Source organism: Mobula hypostoma, chromosome 13 (assembly GCF_963921235.1).
Source record: "Mobula hypostoma chromosome 13, sMobHyp1.1, whole genome shotgun sequence".
Classification (NCBI taxonomy): domain Eukaryota; kingdom Metazoa; phylum Chordata; class Chondrichthyes; order Myliobatiformes; family Myliobatidae; genus Mobula; species Mobula hypostoma.
Window position 1 is genome coordinate 61,380,843 of NC_086109.1, and position 13,950 is coordinate 61,394,792.

General features: G+C 46.5%; 1 protein-coding gene across 9 annotated transcripts in view; it reads right to left on the reverse strand.

Annotated features, from left to right (window-relative positions):
- lrrk1 (leucine-rich repeat kinase 1) overlaps positions 1 to 13,950 on the reverse strand; it is a 282,207-nt gene that overhangs the window by 68,458 nt on the left and 199,799 nt on the right. For all 9 annotated transcript variants that reach the window (XM_063065804.1, XM_063065802.1, XM_063065800.1 and 6 more), the window contains 2 exons: positions 12,190 to 12,362; positions 4,379 to 4,499 (listed from right to left, as the gene is read on the reverse strand). In XM_063065804.1, coding sequence (XP_062921874.1) covers positions 4,379 to 4,499; positions 12,190 to 12,362 — 294 coding nt within the window. The remainder of the gene's footprint in view (positions 1 to 4,378; positions 4,500 to 12,189; positions 12,363 to 13,950) is intronic.

The window sequence follows — 13,950 nt, forward strand, 5'->3', positions numbered from 1 at the left end:
TTGACCACACGGTGCATCAGGATGGTATCTGTTGGTCAGACATACATGCCACACCCAAACTGATCCCATCTGTCACAATGGCACCTGATGAAGAGGTAATGGATGCTCGCCCTAGATGCCAGCTCTCAATGGCATCACAAGGTGACCCACAGCACCGGCTCAATTTAATATCAGTGAATGTACACAGTATGCAACCTGAAATTCTTGCTCTTCACAGACATCCACAAAACAGAAAAAAAGTCCCCAAGGAATGAATGACGTACAATGTTAGAACCTCAAGGCACCCCTCCCCCCCACACACAAACCATAACAAAAGCAACAAAAACAAACAACAGGAATTCTGCAGATGCTGGAAATTCAAGCAACATACATCAAAGTTGCTGGTGAACGCAGCAGGCCAAGCAGCATCTGTAGGAAGAGGTGCAGTCGACGTTTCAGGCCAAGACCCTTCGTCAGGACTAACTGAAGGAAGAGTGAGTAAGGGATTTGAAAGTGGGAGGGGGAGGGGGAGATCCAAAATGACAGGAGAAGACAGGAGGGGGAGGGATGGAGCCGAGAGCTGGACAGGTGATAGGCAAAAGGGGATACGAGAGGATCATGGGACAGGAGGTCCGGGAAGAAAGACAAGGGGGGGGGGTGACCCAGAGGATGGGCAAGAGGTATATTCAGAGGGACAGAGGGAGAAAAAGGAGAGTGAGAGAAAGAATGTGTGCATAAAAATGAGTAACAGATGGGGTACGAGGGGGAGGTGGGGCCTTAGCAGAAGTTAGAGAAGTCGATGTTCATGCCATCAGGTTGGAGGCTACCCAGACGGAATATAAGGTGTTGTTCCTCCAACCTGAGTGTGGCTTCATCTTTACAGTAGAGGAGGCCGTGAATAGACATGTCAGAATGGGAATGGGATGTGGAATTAAAATGTGTGGCCACTGGGAGATCCTGCTTTCTCTGGCGGACAGAGCGTAGATGTTCAGCAAAGCGGTCTCCCAGTCTGCGTCGGGTCTCGCCAATATATAAAAGGCCACATCGGGAGCACCGGACGCAGTATATCACCTCAGTCGACTCACAGGTGAAGTGATGCCTCACCTGGAAGGACTGTTTGGGGCCCTGAATGGTGGTAAGGGAGGAAGTGTAAGGGCATGTGTAGCACTTGTTCCGCTTACACGGATAAGTGCCAGGAGGGAGATCAGTGGGGAGGGATGGGGGGGACGAATGGACAAGGGAGTTGTGTAGGGAGCGATCCCTGCGGAATGTAGAGAAAGGGGGGGAGGGAAAGATGTGCTTAGTGGTGGGATCCCGTTGGAGGTGGCGGAAGTTACGGAGAATAATATGTTGGACCCGGAGGCTGGTGGGGTGGTAGGTGAGGACCAGGGGAACCCTATTCCTAGTGGGGTGGCAGGAGGATGGAGTGAGAGCAGATGTACGTGAAATGGGGGAGATACGTTTAAGAGCAGAGTTGATAGTGGAGGAAGGGAAGCCCCTTTCTTTAAAAAAGGAAGACATCTCCCTCGTCCTGGAATGAAAAGCCTCATCCTGAGAGCAGATGCGGCGGAGTCGGAGGAATTGCGAGAAGGAGATGGCGTTTTTGCAAGAGACAGGGTGAGAAGAGGAATAGTCCAGATAGCTGTGAGAGTCAGTAGGCTTATAGTAGACATCAGTGGATAAGCTGTCTCCAGAGACAGAGACAGAAAGATCTAGAAAGGGGAGGGAGGTGTCGGAAATGGACCAGGTAAATTTGAGGGCAGGGTGAAAGTTGGAGGCAAAGTTAATAAAGTCAACGAGTTCTGCATGCGTGCAGGAAGCAGCACCAATGCAGTTGTCAATGTAGCGAAGGAAAAGTGGGGGACAGATACCAGAATAGGCACGGAACATAGATTGTTCCACAAACCAAACAAAAAGGCAGGCATAGCTAGGACCCATACGGGTGCCCATAGTTACACCTTTAGTTTGGAGGAAGTGGGAGGAGCCAAAGCAGAAATTATTAAAAAAGCAACAACCACACCCCCACCCCACAAGCAATAGCAAAGCCCCCAGAGGCCATGATCTAGAGCCCATCAGAAACTACTGTCCAGCCCAACACTTCAACATCTCAGACAAGCTCTTCCTCACCAGCGAGGGGGAGAGAGATATCACTCCGAACATAACGAGAGGGGAGACCAATAGCTCAGTGTTTCGATGTTACAGTCAGCCGCGTCGCTTGTCCAAGAGGACCAGCTGAGATGAGATGAGAAAGAGAGAGAGAAAAAGAGAGAAAGAGAAAGAAAGAAAGAGAGAGATAGAGCGACAGAGAGAAATGAGACAAGAGAGAGACAGAGAGAGATGAGACGAGAGAGAGACAGAGAGAGATGAGACGAGGGACAGAGAGAGATGAGATGAGAGGGAGAGAGATGAGAGAGAGGGAGAGAGGGAGAGACAGAGAGAGGGAGAGACAGAGAGGGAGAGGAAGAGACAGAGGGGGAGAGGGAGAGACAGAGAGAGGGAGAGACAGAGACAGAGATAGAATGAATTTATGCTTTTGGGAACTTAGAACATATGAGGGAACTTTAGATCCACAGGAGTTCCCATGAGAGACACTGAGAGACTCACTCACCACCTCTTACTCCATATACACCTGTCACTGTAATCTCAAGAACAGAAAGACTGAAAGGCATTTAATTAGCAGCTTGCAGCTAATGATAAATGAAAATGAAGTGGCGTATATTAATAGATAACAAGTAAATATTCGAAAGTGCACCCTTTGTGATGTCCTTCCAGATCGGTTTGAAGACGGTGCTCTGGGCTGTGGCTCTCACCAGGCTGCTCCCTTTCTATTGTGTAGACAGCAACCGTCCACATTGAACGACCAAAGTTAGCCCCAGGCAGCCTTCTCACTGCACAGTCATGGCCCAAGAGGGTCAGGGTTAAGTCTGGACATTCTCCCTGTGATTGCCTGAGTTTCCTCTGGGTGCTTTGGTTTCCTCCCACAGTCCAAAGACGTATGGACTTTGGTTAGTAAGTTATGGGTTAGCTATTGGTTAGTAAGTTATGGTCATGTGGAAGCCTGGCGACACTTGTGGGCTGCCCCCAGCACATACTTGGACTGTGTTGACACATTTGACTTTATGTTTCAAAGAACATGTGACAACTAAAGCTAACCTTTTCCTTGTTTAGGTTACGGGAGAGAAGTGAAGGCTGTCTCTGATAGAGATCTAGTTCCTGATGCTCCCGCGTGCCACCTCTGTTCTCTCTAGGTAGAAAGGTGCTGCTGAGGAGAGTCAGCAGAGCTTCGGTTAGACATGCTGAGAGTGGACAGAGATGCTGCCTGTACCTCCATGGAACAGGCATCCACTTCATTGCCTCCTGCAGCAGTGCAGCGTTGAACCTGGTGCAAGGGACCTTCCTCCTATTCTCCATCTCTACAATGATGAAATCAAGGTCTACCTGGATGAAAAGAGTGTGGGGAGGGAGGGAGGGAGGTGGGAGCTGTGACCTCTACACTCCTTCCTTACTCCACCCCCCTCTGCCCCCACCCCCACTACACACACATAATCTGTTGGCATCTGGCATTTTACAAAGAGATCAAAGAGATACAAGTCATAGCACATAGCACTGAGTAAGTAACCCTGGCATAGTATATCAAGGTACTAGTTGTACTAATAAACCTTACGTTCATTCATCGGTTGTTGCAATTGTCTCCATGGCAGAGTGGAGAAACAAGAATCTGACTATGTTCCTACACTGGAATTCCATTCCCGTGTCACTGGCGTGAAAGAGCTCAACTATCGTCACGCCAAACACAAAGTGACAGAAGTTCCATGTAAATAACTTCCAGTTACCTAGTAACAGACAGTGTGATGGGCCAAACGGTGCTGTTCACCTCACTGAGAGTCAGGATTGGGCAGTGTGATGGACCAATCAGTGTAGTTCACCGTGCTGCATGTCTAGTAACGGACAGTGTGATGGGCCAATCAGTGTAGCTCTCTTCACTGTGAGTCTAGGATTGAACAGCATGATGGGCCAATCAGTGTAGCTCTCCTCACCGAGAGCCTATGATTGAACAGTGTGATGGGCCAATCAGTGTAGTTCACCTCACTGTGAATCTGGGAACCCAGGGGCTGATCCTCTTCCTGAATACAGATGCATTAACTCAGAGGTGGGGCAAAATCTCCAGACAACCCCCTTTGCCACAACACAATCAACCAGGTCAGGTTTACCTCAGATTACTGAATAAGATCATTGCACAACAAACTGGACGGTGCTTGAAACAATGCAGCGCATTTTACTGTCAGAAAGAAGTGGCTTTTACACAGACTGTAAGATTGGGCCATAGCCCTGCATTGGCAGTTTTCAGCTTCCACCACATGCTCCACTTCCTCAGTCATTATACAAAGCAACTACTTACCAATCTTCCAACTAACTTCTGTGAAGTAGTTACACCCCCTGTGTCCCTCATGCCGCAAGCAACTTGGAAGATCAGTTTACGGAGACCTTCTAGCCCATCCAATGTTTTGCACGATAACTCACTGCAAGGAAAAGTTATAGAGTAAACAGTTGGAGCAAAGTTATCAGGCACAGTCCTGGTCATTAAATTACACAAAAGATAGTACATAGAACAGTGAGGCACAGGAACAGGCCTCAGCTAAACATCGAACTAACCTTGACTATTCTAACAATGTCCATATCTCTCCATTCCCCTCACTGTCCATCCCTCCATTCGCTACACATTTATACACTTACCCTCAGAGCCTGTTAATGTTGTTATCGTACTTGCCTGTACCAGCACCCCTGGCAGTGTGTTCCAAGCACCCACCACACTCTGTGTCTAAAACAAATTGCCCTGCTCATCTCCTTTAAACTCTCTCCCTCTCCCCCTTAACTGCATGCCTTCGAGTATTACCTATTTCACCCCAGGGGAAAGAATACCAGCTGTCCACTATGCCTCTCATAATTTTACAAGCTGCTGCTCGGTGAAATTTGCAAGATGTGATTGCACAGGACAGAGGGCAGGGATATGCCAGGGTGCTGTCAGCTATTGCTGAATAGATCCTGGACAGGATGTAGCTGTTTTCTTTGTAACACAGGAGGTTGAGAAAGACTTCATTGGAATATTTAAAAGCACCAGGTTTTGTAAGTTGCATAAGCAGCTATCAACGTGTGCGGGCTAATGCAACAGACTAACTCAACCACTTTTCAGAGAGAAAGCTAGATACTTTATTGATCTCAAAGGAAATCACAGTGTCACAGTAGCATAACAAGTGCACAGATATACAAATATTAGGAGAAGTAAGAAAGAATAAAAAATAAGTTACCTTAAAAATAAGATGTACAGGATTTACAAGTCAAAGTTCACAAGATTCGCAAGTTCACATGGCTAAGATGGTAGTGTAAGAATTACCGTAATATTATACAGTAATGGGTGCACATTCACACTGTCCAGATACGGTGATGGTAGTATTGCACAGGGTGTCTGCGAAAGCAGGGTATGGTAAACAGAGCCTAACAGAGCTCAAACAGAGCTCTGGTAAACAGAGGTTAATAATAGTAAACAGGAGGGGGTCTTCACTTCCCCGGTTATAGGTTGACTCATTATACAGCCTAATGGCTGAGGGCAAGAATTACCTCATATAGCACTCTTTAGAGCAGTGCAGTTGTCTTAGTCTATTACTGAAAGTGCTCCTCTGTTCAGCCAAGATGGCATACAGAGGGTGAGAAACATTGTCCAGAAATGCCAGGATTTTCCGTAGGGTCCTCTGTTCTACCACAGTCTCCACTATGTCCAGTTTGACTCCGATAACAGAGCCAGACTTTCTAATCAGTTTATTGAGCCTGTTGGCATCACCCATGTTGATGCCATTGCCCCAGCACACCACCGCATAGAAGACTGTACTGGCAACAACAGACTGTTAAAACATGTGAAGGAGAGGCCTGCATACTCCAAAGGACCTCAGTCTCCACAGAAAGTAGAGGCAACTCTGGCCCTTCTTGTACACAACCTCTGCGTTGCTGCTCCATTCAAGCCTGTCATCCAGGTGTACCCCCAGGTACTTGTAGGTCCTCACCGCATCCATGTCCTCACCGTCAATAGTAACAGGGAGCAGTGCAGGTTTAGTCTTCCTGACTCCATCACCATCTCCTTTGTCTTACTGATGTTGAGCTGCAGATGATTCAGCTTGCACCATTCAACAAAGTCCTCCACCAGGGCCCTGTATCCATCCTCCCGCCCTTCCTTTATACACCCAATTATTACTGAGCCATCAGAGAATTTCTGCAGATGATATGACTCTGAAGTCTAAGGTATACAGGGTAAACAGAAAGGGAGCCAGTACGGTCCCCAGTGGGGTCCCAGCGACATCTAACACACAACTCTGAAGCCAAACTAACAGTGGTCTGCCAGTCAGGTAGTCCCTTATCCAGGAAGTGCCAATCTATATTGAACAGAGCTTAGTAAGTGCTGTCCACATAACTTCCTTCTACACTTTAAGTACTAACTCTCCACACACTTTATAAATTATCTAGAGTCTGTCAGGAAACAACATATAGATCAGCTCATTGGCACCTGAACCTATTGATGTCTCAGCCTCCTCTTTACAATTACAAGAATAACCAGTACTTTTAAATTCAACCTTGAAATTTGTCCCGTTTCTTTCCACAGAAAACTGATCAGTGATCATTGGAATCTGACCCTGACCTGAATCATCCTCAAATGCTCACTCTCCACACAGAACACCCTTTTTAGAAGGAAATCAAGAACAGCATTGTGCCTTTAACAACCTAGCACAGAGAGAAGGAAGAAACATTTTTATTTTTCCTGGCTTTTGGATTCCACACAAAACGAGTCTCCAGCCAATTCATTAGAAAACTGTTTGCTGTCAATGCCACTGGTAATCCCACCAAGTGAGGAGGAAACTACAACTACAGCTGGGGGAGCAAAGTTCGGACAGGGTGGGAACCATTGTGAAATTAAACTGAGAGAGCAAATTGGTAGTTCAATAAATCCAACAGTTAGGTGTGGAACAGCAACACAAAGCCCAGGGATGTGACCCAGAGCAAACATTAATGTGTTGGTAGGCACAGCACTAATGTGGCATGTGGCCAAGTGGTTAGGGCATTGGGTTCACGATCTGAAGGTCGTGGGTTTGAGTCTCGGCCAAGGCAGTGTGTTGTGTCTTTGAGCAAGGCACTTAACCACACACTGCTCCAGTCCACCCAGCTGAAAATGTAAATGGCAAATGCTGGGGGCGTCCTATCCGAGGGGGAAGTCTCGTACTCTCAGTTGCTTCATGCCACAGAAACCAGCATAAACACTGGCCTGACAGGCCACAAAGGCTCCGGACAGACTTTTGACTTTTTTTTTTGAGACACAGCACTACACTACAGCACTTGAAACTCTGCACCGCAATGCCATGGGTAGCAACTGGAAGGGAACCGAAGTTTACACGCTCATTCGGGATCCACTGCGGACTAAAACTAAATACCTAAAATTGGGCTATCACGTTAGACCGATACACACCAAAGGACACACTTCTTTAAGAAGAAAGAGCTCGCAAGTCCGTGTGCACAGATCATTGGAACCAGCAGGCCAGTTCCGAGAAAGTGGTTATAAAAGCAGATTGGATCCAGGACTTTATAAACAAAGAACACAACAGCACAGAAGCCAGTTACGCTGTGGCCCAAGAACCTCTTTATTCTGTAACGTTAACCGTTTCTCTTTCCATAGAAGCTGCCTAACCTGCTGAGTGTTTCCTGCAGCTTCAGTTTTATTAAAGTGCTTTAAGGAGAGATTTTCCAAAATAATTTATAGGAACGAGGGCCGTTTTTATGTGGATTGATCGGAGAAGCTCGATTTGCTCCCCTCGGAACGTTGTGAGGGGATCAAAGATCTTGAGATTAAGATCCTGAGCATTAGATCAAAAGTATTCCTATTGGTGTAGGTGTATCTGTTTATTTACTGAGACTTAACAGAATAGGCTCTTCTGTCCCTTCCAGCGGCACTGCCCAGCAGGCCTAACCTAAACATGGGACAATTTACAATAACCATTTAACCTACCAACCGGTATGTCTGTGGACTGTGGGAGGAAACCCACGCGATCACGGGGAGAATGTACAAACTCCTTACAAGTAGTGGCAGGCTTATGTGTGAATATCTAGTAAATAGGGATGTGGATGGTGCCAACGTGGTAACAAGCAGACTGGAGACAGAAGTAGAGGCATGGACTGCAGCAGCAATGATACCAGAGTTCCAGTCACTATTTGTGCTCGAGTGTGCACCCATGGTTGGAACAGAAAACTTGATAAAGTAAAGACGTGGATTGCAGCCAAGACAACACCCAAGATTCATGAACTTCAAGTTTCAGGGCCGATGATGAGGTCATTAGCCTTGGCCTAAAGGTCCATGGGAATAACTTCAGACGGACATTACACCAGTCTTTGGTAAGCAGAATTTCCTGGTAATCGACAATCTCATCAGGTGTGTGGAAGCATTTCTGTGCCGAGATGGTAGCCCGTGTGCTGGCTGAGGAGGTAACACCCGGGCAGGGAGTACTGGCCTGCCTTGATTTGGATCGGGGACACACCTGACTGGAAAAGCGATCAAGAGCCTTGCATGTTGCTTGAGGGTTAATCAAGCCTTCTGCACCCACCTCGGAGTTCTGTCACGTGTGAAAGAATGAATTGCACCCCTAAACGGGAGCCTAACGAAGGCCCGAATGGAGGACGGGGAAAGTTGGTCTGAATGGAGGATGGTCAAGGGTCTTGCCAACAGTCCTGTTGTAATGGTGAGTGAGGCCTACTCATCGACACGACTTACTCCTTTTAAACTGATACAGACCGGGCTCTGCAACCCGGAGGCTGTGATCACAGGACTGGAGAACTGCAACAGTAAGGACTGGTTTGTACAGGAGCTGTTCACTCATTTGCTTGATCTGAAAAGAGAAGTCATTGATAGACAGAGAATGCGAGACTGGGAGCATGAGAAAGTCCAAGTGAAGGAGAATCTGCATGGAACATGAGGTACGGTAATGTTGTACCAACAAAATTGGGACTACAACCTAGATGGACGTAACTAAGGAAGGGTCCAAGCAAAAACACCGGTCCCACCTGCACCAATATCTTGGGCAGGAATGATTTAACCACACAAATATACTTTCACAGGAACAATAAACATGGAGCTTGACAAACTACTCTCAGAATAATTTTTATAATCAGATTTTTATATCGCAGGGGATCCCGCGATAACATCTGCCACACTGAGACACGGGCCTAATGAACCATTCACACTTATGTGTAAGGTTGCCAACTGTCCCGTAGTAACTGGGACATCTCGTATATTGGGCTAAATTGGTTTGTTCAATACGGGACTGCCCTTGTCCCATATTTCCCCCACAAAGGTAGAGCGTTCCTATGAAACCATTCGTGCCGAAATGGCGAAAGCGAAGAAGCAACTACCATTAATTTATACGGGAAAAATTTTTGAGCGTTCCCAGACCCAAAAAATAACCTACCAAATCATACCAAATAACACAAAAAACCTAAAATAACACTAACATATAGTAAAAGCAGGAATGATATGATAAATACACAGCCTCTATAAAGTAGAAATAATGTATGTACAGTGCAGTTTCACTTAACTCTAGTTTAAATTCCATGTGGAATATTTTTTGGAGGATCAAGAACCAAAAACAGAATCGGGAAGATTAAGCCAAAACCGATTTGTAGAAAAGAAATCGGCATATACACGCATGCACACGTCACGCATGCGCACGCAGGTGCCCGCGCAAGGCTTCATGGTCATGGTAGTCTTTCTCGGGGTAAACACAAGTGTCCCGTATTTGACTGCTACTTTTGTTCCTTATTTAGGAGTGAGAAAGTTGGCAACCCTACTTATGCGCGACGATGAACCTTGTACAGTATGGCAACAAGGTTGCTTTGTCTGGGGACCCTGTTACCACAAGAACACCACAGTGTAGCAGGAGCCAGAGGGTCTCGAAGGGAGGTGGGGTAGGGTTAGTATTGGAAGAAATGAGTGGAAGGGTTACTCTAGTAGCTGTTGCAGACATGCGCAGGTCGTTTTTAACTTCACTGCCTTACTAACCTCTAGTTTTTGTTGGGACAGCACAATCTGCCTTTCCAACGTTTACAGGCAAGTCACCTGTACTCAGTTTAGGACAAAAGGTGGAGAAGGATAAAGGGTTTGACGGAGTTGTTAGGCGGAGGATATTCAATGGGTGTGTCCACAATCAGTATTTCAGATTTCGCAGAAATTGATATGCAAATCAGTTCCCTTCAGCAGAAGTTGAAGGGGATCGCAGAACAAAATGATGGTGATTTGGGAAAAAAATAGGGAAAAAGGGCTGATTTGGAGCTGGAAACCATCCAGTTATTGCTGTCATTAAAGGATATAACTATATTGATAGGGTGAACACTGACACCCGATGCTGTGATAAAAATGCGGTCTGTATAATGTATGTTGCCTGGCTCTTGCCTGTAGTCGGCCCAACCATTCTACAGTTAGAAGGCCACTGAGTCCCAGAGGGCACTGGATATCAGACAGCCAGCTGAAAGAATGGGTGGGTGAAGGTGGAGGTGTCCGCGTGCCACAGTCGAGATCTCACTCTGACGAACCATGTCGCTGGTGACTGGTCCGCTGTGTGTAGCAGCAGTCCTCCACGTTCCCCGACATGGTGACAATCAGCTGTACCCTCTTACTGGAGTTCATAATGTCGGGAAGTACCAAGAGGGAACTCGAATATCTCTAAGCAACCCGCTGGCCTATGCAATTGAGTTACACAAGTCCTGGCTGGGGTGTGAATTTGATGCGTTGTCAACAAGGGGGAATCATTGGCCATATCCAAACAGGACAGTACAAACAGGCCTAACTGAATGTGATAACTGTTCCCTGTCCATATTGCCTGTTAATAACAAAACCTTCCTGAAGTATACTTCGGTGAACAACTTCTACTGCATCACAAAATCAGCAGGAGCACGTTACAAGAGGCAGTTACGAGGCAGTTACAATGCAGTCCAATTGCCTCTGATGTGGATACCTGTGACACTAGAACCAAATTAACGATTGCGGGGCAGAGTTTTTCGAAGACAGCTGCAGAAGGGACACTGGAGCTTACTGTTTATGGAAATATGCAGCCACAAAACTACCAGACATTCCACATTTTACTGCCGATTTGAAAAAGCTAATCCCAGAGGAAATGGCCACTGTCCAAAAGGATAATGAATCACGAAAACAGGGCTGAAATGTTCCTCCTTTTGGGACAGTGCTTGGAATTGGGGTTTAAATGTACAGATCTATCCCTGGATTTGAATTGTTTCTCACGTTATTGCTGCTGTACAGCTCACTGTTTTAATTACCGTCACATGGTAGTTCTACTGCGTGGGCTGTGATGGCAGGTAAAACAATGGTTAGGGGAATGGTCTTTTAGCCAGCCGAACAAAGGGTACTGGTAGGGCTTTAGTCTTCTAGGCCAAGGGCCCAAAGGGGAGACTGCCATAGGGGAAAGAGTCGTAACTCGTAAATAGGGACGTGGATTGTACGCGTGTATTGGATGTGGAATACAGCAGCGATGACAACCAAGTTTTAATTACATATGCTACAGCATGCACCCATTGTAAAAGAAAATTGGATTTTCTGTTAGATTTGTGGATAGTCATTTTATTCAGTAATCGGGATGTAGTCTGGTACTTAATTAGGTCTTCCTGTAGCCACCATTCTGTTGTCAAAATGCAGTTTTACTGGCAATCTCATCAACTGAGAATGCAAAGGCTGTACTAAGTTCATGCTCAGCTTTGACTAGTCTCCTGGTACACACCAGTGTTTAATAAATCGCCCGTTATTTTGAACACCATCTCTCTGTGACCTTTCAGTTTGCTCCTACAAGGTGTCAAAAACTAGGGGGCACAGATTGAAGAGGATCAGCAAGAGAATTGAAAGGATATGAACAATTTAAAAATATTTTCACATAGCAAATCACTAGTGCCTTGAATATGGGAGCAGATTTAACTGTGATGTTCTGAAGGGAACTGGATAAATAGTGGAAAGTGAGAATTTGGAAAGCTCTGGGGAGAGAACACATAATGGGAATAGGTGGTTAAATTGTGTATAGGATGTGGATTAAGGGCAGAATGGCCTCTTTTGATGTTATAGACATTCTGTGATCCTGAATGTACATGGCTGAAACACAATATAAGAGCAATTTGACTCACTGTAAATTCCGACAACTGATGTCAGGATACCCACTGGCTCTGGGTCCGGAGGGGAAGCGACACAATGCCAAGATGTACGCACGCAGTGTAGCGATCCTCTCCGTGCGAAATTTGGTGTCAATCAAATCCAGATGAGTTCCGACCACAATCACAGTGGCGTTTGGAGCCTTGGCCTTAAACAAAACACATCCACAAAATAAAACCGTGAAGGCTTAGTGTTTATCCTGCTGCTAACATTATTAACCAAGAACAGAATGGAAACAAATGCAAAAAACATTCCGCAGAACAAAGAAAGAGCAAAGAGATAGATATATAAAGAACTTCTTAGGAAGTCAAAGGGCAAAAAGGAAAACAACAGCAAAAAGATTAACAGAGAACAGAAAGGCAAAGAGACAAGTGAGGGAGACAGATAGAGTACTTTGTTAGAATGCATCCAAGGGAATTTTTTGCGGCAGTATGCAGACAGTCCAATAAAAGAAGAGGCAGTACTGAACCGACACAATTTTAGGGAGTGTAAGTGGACAAGTCATAGAGCATGATTAGGGTTATAGAGAATGAAAGAGGCCCTTTGGCCCAACTCATCCAATCCAAAGTAGTTACAACATCAAAGTGAGAGCATTCTGGAGACAACGAGCACATCTCTGCAGATGTCTAGATGGTTGTGGAAAAGGATAAGGGTGGCCTTAAAATTAAGCTCCTCATTTGGGGGAAACCCGATTTTAATTTCGCAACACACATCAAAGTTGCTGGTGAACGCAGCAGGCCAAGCAGCATCTATAGGAAGAGGCGCAGTCGACGTTTCAGGCCGAGACCCTTCGTCAGGACTAACTGAAGGAAGAGTGAGTAAGGGATTTGAAAGCTGGAGGGGGAGGGGGAGATGCAAAATGATAGGAGAAGACAGGAGGGGGAGGGATAGAGCCGAGAGCTGGACAGGTGATAGGCAAAAGGGGATACGAGAGGATCATGGGACAGGAGGTCCGGGAAGAAAGACGGGGGGGGTGACCCAGAGGATGGGCAAGAGGGAGAAAAAGGAGAGTGAGAGAAATAATGTGTGCATAAAAATGAGTAACAGATGAGGTACGAGGGGGAGGTGGGGCCTAGCGGAAGTTAGAGAAGTCAATGTTCATGCCATCAGGTTGGAGGTTACCCAGACGGAATATAAGGTGTTGTTCCTCCAACCTGAGTGTGGCTTCATCTTTACAGTACAGGAGGCCGTGGATAGACATGTCAGAATGGGAATGGGATGTGGAATTAAAATGTGTGGCCACTGGGAGATCCTGCTTTCTCTGGCGGACAGAGCGTAGATGTTCAGCAAAGCGGTCTCCCAGTCTGCGTCGGGTCTCACCAATATATAAAAGGCCACATCGGGAGCACCGGATGCAGTATATCACCCCAGTCGACTCACAGGTGAAGTGATGCCTCACCTGGAAGGACTGTTTGGGGCCCTGAATGGTGGTAAGGGAGGAAGTGTAAGGGCATGTGTAGCACTTGTTCCGCTTACACGGATAAGTGCCAGGAGGGAGATCAGTGGGGAGGGATGGGGGGGACGAATGGACAAGGGAGTTGTGTAGGGAGCGATCCCTGCGGAATGCAGAGAGAGGGGGGAGGGAAAGATGTGCTTAGTGGTGGGATCCCGTTGGAGGTGGCGGAAGTTACAGAGAATAATATGTTGGACCCGGAGGCTGGTGCGGTGGTAGGTGAGGACCAGGGGAACCCTATTCCTAGTGGGGTGGTGGGAGGATGGAGTGAGAGCAGATGTAC